The sequence below is a fragment of the Megalopta genalis genome, unplaced genomic scaffold, assembly GCF_051020955.1.
Source record: "Megalopta genalis isolate 19385.01 unplaced genomic scaffold, iyMegGena1_principal scaffold0026, whole genome shotgun sequence".
NCBI classification, from domain to species: Eukaryota; Metazoa; Arthropoda; class Insecta; order Hymenoptera; family Halictidae; genus Megalopta; species Megalopta genalis.
This window is the reverse complement of record NW_027476096.1, coordinates 1728863-1733624: the sequence shown is the minus strand read 5'-3', so window position 1 is coordinate 1733624 and position 4762 is coordinate 1728863. Positions and strand designations below refer to the sequence as shown.

Sequence of the window (4762 nt, the reverse complement as noted above, 5' to 3'; positions counted from 1 at the left end):
AATATTCATAATACAAAACATAATACATAATAATTAGCCCTAAAGTTAGTACTTTCGATTTTCTATCCCTTTATGACATGTAACACAATAATAATGGGAAATGCAGGTAGAACAAATATAACTTGAATGGTGTGTCGTTTATTTCGGACTGTCGTTTGTTTGTTTCGTCAAAAGATTCACGCAATAGTAACAAGAGGCGGTGCAATCCAAAAATTAGGTCGCGATTTTACCAGCATGTCGGATATATCCGACGTTCGTCCCCAGAGGGCGATCATGTGGATGTCGGATATATCCGGCGTTCGGCTCCGCGAGTGTTCATATGAATGACGGATATATCCGTCGTTCGGAGCGAAAGGGTTAATGTATGTTAAATAAATCCTTTTTATTAAAATCCTTTTTACTAAAATTTTGAAATATGATCGATATCAATATATAATCTTCCTCTTCTTTCGCCAACGCGTCGTTGATGACAATCGCAAGCCTCCTCCCCTCTCCTCCTCCTCCTCCTCCTCTTCAGGATGACGCTCTTAATTAAAAAAAATCATTATTAAAAAATAAATTTTAATTTCTTTTAAAATAACATTTGTTATACATACATACCTCTTCTCGTCCATGGTATAATCATAGATTCCGCACTCGTCCACACCGCTTCTTGATGGTGATATTGAAATGATTGTGGGATGAGCATCGATCGGCACGTTGCCGCAATTTTCCCCCAGTACATATGGACAATTCCTCGACCAGAAGTGATGCTCCGACATAGCCCTGTCGTTGTGTTGCCACCGATGCAATTCGATGTCGCATGCAAAACATGCGACCAAATCGTCTTGACCCAGATAGTAAAATCCTGCGGCTGCAAGTTCCTCCGGTTGAATATATTCAATTGGCCAGAATTCGAAACTTCGAAGTCTATCCTCCTCGCGTCGATAGTCCATCTTTCTACAAAAAGTACCATGGAAATGAAAAAATAATAGTAACTAAAAAAAGGAAAAAATACGTTACCTTCCATGAACTACTTCCAAAAGACGCGCTCCTCACTGAGGGCACAGTAATACTGAGCCGTTGATGACAAACGTAAGCCTCCTCCTCCTCCTCTTCAAGAAGACGCTGTTAATTAAAAAATAATCATTATTAAAAATTAATTTTTAATTTTTTAAATAACAATTATTCCACATACCTCTTCTCATGGTGATCGCAAACTGCCTCTTCCTTAAACTTTGTATTACATTTTTTATTCGTCGTTTGGCGTCACCACCCTCGACGCCGATAATACATCTTCCCTCTCTAAAAGAAGATGTAGTAGAAAGACAATGAAAATCATTTGTAAATAAATAAAAAGAAAAAATTACCTTTTAATTTAAGCAGCCATTCTCTAAAAACGCGAACCTCACTCAAACAACAATGATATTTTTTATTGAATCCTTTTTTTGGTATCCAGCAATGTAGCCTGCACGGACTATTGAATTTTCCATATGACGGGTTAGTTATTAAAATATCGTACTTTGGGCAACCGAAATCCTCCAGGTTTCTAGATTTTATACCAGTTTTTAATCAAATGTCCCGTTCGATGTTCCCTCCTTTGTATCCAATTATGGGTTCTTTATATGGCCGTATGAATTTTTTTATGATGTTTCCAATATCCTCGTTCCGATAATTAATCTTGCCACTAAAATTTTTAAATGGTATTCCGTGCAGGAAGTTTGTTACATACCATGCACTTTTTCGATCTGCCATCGTTAAATCATTATAATTGTAATCTAACTTAAACTCAAACAAATTACTCTCCCCGGAATGAACATTAATTATGGCAAGTTCTTTGCAAATAAATTTTTTTTCAAAACTAAACCCATCCATGTCTATAATGAAATCGATCCCGAACATCTTTCAAGATATATACACACTTCTCTTTAAAAAACTTGGTCGTCGCAATGTGCACACAGTATGGTAGCCGTTTAACGCACGTCGTGTTTCGACAACCTATTTATTAGCATGCATACGTGCACTTCTCTCACATCGTTATAATACATCTCCCTCTCCAAAAACGATAAAGCAGAAAAAATACATCTCTCTCTATCCACATCGTTACTGCAAAGAAAAACCGGATAAGGAGACTTCCATAATCACTAATCATGGAAAGGATGTGGCAACAAACCGTTGCAAGGCAAAAAATACATCTTTCTCTCTCCGTCTATATCGTCCATAAGAGAAAAACTGATGCAAAAGAGAACAACCGCTGCATCCTCCCCTCTCTCTCTCGCTCGCTCGCTACAATATTATACCGAGATAAAAAAACCATACTTTAAGAAATCTAATAAACGAAACCAAAATCCCCGATATCGCTTCGCAAGATAAGCAACTTCCGGGTAAGGCGTCCGAGAGCCTCTCCGGATGCAAAACCGCAAAACCGCAAAACTCCTTATCAGTGACTTCCACCCTCCACACGACGCGTGCCGCTCACGATGATGCTTCCTTCCCTTTACCCCCCCCCCCCCGGCTCAGCCTTCCCCTCGCCCTTGATTGCAGAACGCAACTAGGATATCTACTTACGCCTAAATAACGAACGACCTGTTTGTGTGGGATTTTATTGTTACTGTCGCTGCCATCGTGTAATTGAAAATGTTTACTGTGCGCTCGTACGTCATTGTTTGCGTCTGAAATCATTGAAATGTATGGTCTAAATAGTATTGTCTCGCATTTGTTGATATTTAGTTTTAGTTTCCATGTGTAGAAATAATCTTGAATCTTGTTAAATAAATCCTGTAGCTGTATTTTTATTCTGGATGGTTTATTGTCAGTGATGTATACTAAGAGATCGTCTGCGTATGCAATGGCACTTTTCTGGTTGTCGTTATTCAGGTCGTACATGTTTAACAGATCACTGATATATAGGCTAAACAGGATAGGGGAATTGACAGTACCTTGTTGAAGACCGTTCTGTACAGTGAAAACTTTGGAGGAGATGTTACTGCCTTCGGTGACATAGAACTGTTTCCCATGTACCATGTTCCATATTATTTTCACGAGATACATTGGGAAATTCCTTTTCATTAGTTTGAAGAAAAGACCATCCAGCCAAACTGTATCGAATGCTTTTTCTAAATCTAAAAGTACTGCACCGACGCAGTCTCCGGCATTTCTTGCCCAGCAAATGTCCGAAGTGAATTTAGTGATGGCGTGTATTGTCGAGTGTTTGAATCTGAATCCAAATTGTGTTTCCGGTATTAAGTTATTGCTTGTGCAGAATGAGTCTATTGCTTTATTTATTGTCACTTCGAAGATTTTGCTGATATTGGGCAGGAGACTGATTGGTCGGTAACTAGACGGGTCGCTACTGTTTTTTCCTTTCTTTTTTATTGCTATTAATTTTGCAATTTTCCAGGCTGTGGGGAAATATGCTCTGTTTAGGCAATTGTTGAATATTATACTGTAATTGTGGATATATAGTGGAGGTAGATGTTTTAAAACTATGTTCGGGATATTATCGAAGCTAGATGATTTTTTACTGTTTAATTTTTTCAGCACGGACACGAGTTCGTAGACTGAGGTGAAGAAATTGGGTGGGATTGTCTTTGGGTTTGGATTTTCGGCTTTATTTGTGTCCGAAAATGTGCATACCGTTCTGTCGTTACGTCTGTCGTCGTCTATCTCGGCTTTTAATGTGTTTATTTTCTGTTCGATTATGTTTGATAGTTGTGTTTTGCCGATGTGGTTATTCTGTGTGTGCGCCTTTTCAAAATGTGCGCCTAGGATGTTTAGTTTGTCGTCTATGTTTAGGATTTGTAGATTGCCGTCATCGTCGGTTTGTATGGAGTTCTGGTTTATGTCAGCGTTCGTTATGATTTCTGTATTGGAGCTGTGAATCTGTAGTGTGTCTATGCTATTTGTTTCTTTCGGGCGAAAAATTGTGTTTACTGTTGGGAATAGATCTTTTGGTTTATGTATTGTGATGTTTGAAATTTTGTTTTTCCAGTAATCGCTCACCGAATTATGAAAGGCCCTCTTGATTTCGTGTCTTACTTTTTTCAAAGTGTATTTCAGTCTCGATATTTGTGTGTCATTTGCGGGGGTGTAATTGTTGATTGCGGATAGTCTGTTTAGTCTTGTTATTAGCGTGCTTTTTACCCGTCTTAGATTTTTTATAGTCGGTGTTATGTACCTGTCGGTGGAATTGTAGTCGTCTGTGATGCGAGGTACTGTACGGTCTATAGCGGTGTTGATGTTTGCATTTAATTTTTCTATGTGCTTGTTGATTTCGTCAATTGTTAGGTTTCTCGTGTTTGGTATCTCAGTGTCGTCTATATTCGTCAGATTGGTTTTGAACTCGTGCCAGTCGGTTTTGGAGAATTTGTATTTGATGGTTGGGATTGGTTGGTCTATTTCCATGGGTTCGTCGGTGTTAAGGGAAATTATCATCTCAACGGCTCTATGGTCACTGTCGTATGATACCCGGTACATTTGATAGATTGTGCCCCGAACCGGTACATTATGTAAATCAAGTAATGCTAGAAATGTGTATGCGGTCCCGAAGCCCATTGACCGAGTGGTGACACAGATAGTGATAGCGCGCAAAGTGCCTACTGCCTCCATCCGTTCTGCAGCGGTTTGCGCCGAGCTAAAGCCAGGATAAAGCTTTGTATGTAAAGCCTTAGCCAAATCAAGGCCAGCTGCGGTGCCTTTCTCCTCTCGTAACTTATCGATGCGTCCTCGTTGATGACGTGTTCTGCCTTGTGATCCTCGTCCGCGAGGAGCAGTACGGCGTGAA

At 39.5% G+C, this 4762-nt stretch overlaps 1 protein-coding gene and 1 long non-coding RNA gene across 2 annotated transcripts; both read right to left on the bottom strand.

Annotated features, from left to right (window-relative positions):
* Positions 1-487: 487 nt before the first annotated feature.
* Positions 488-761, bottom strand: LOC143260930 (uncharacterized). Its single transcript, XR_013035203.1, has 2 exons — positions 601-761; positions 488-526 (listed from the first exon to the last, which is right to left on the bottom strand). It is a non-coding gene; the product is annotated as an uncharacterized LOC143260930 (long non-coding RNA).
* Positions 762-2791: 2030 nt separating this feature from the next.
* LOC143260972 (uncharacterized) lies at positions 2792-4413 on the bottom strand. The gene is made up of 2 exons (XM_076527609.1): positions 2919-4413; positions 2792-2838 (listed from the first exon to the last, which is right to left on the bottom strand). The coding sequence occupies exons 1-2, from the start codon at positions 4411-4413 to the stop codon at positions 2792-2794; spliced, it is 1542 nt and encodes a 513-aa protein (XP_076383724.1).
* Between the last annotated feature and the right edge of the window lie 349 nt (positions 4414-4762).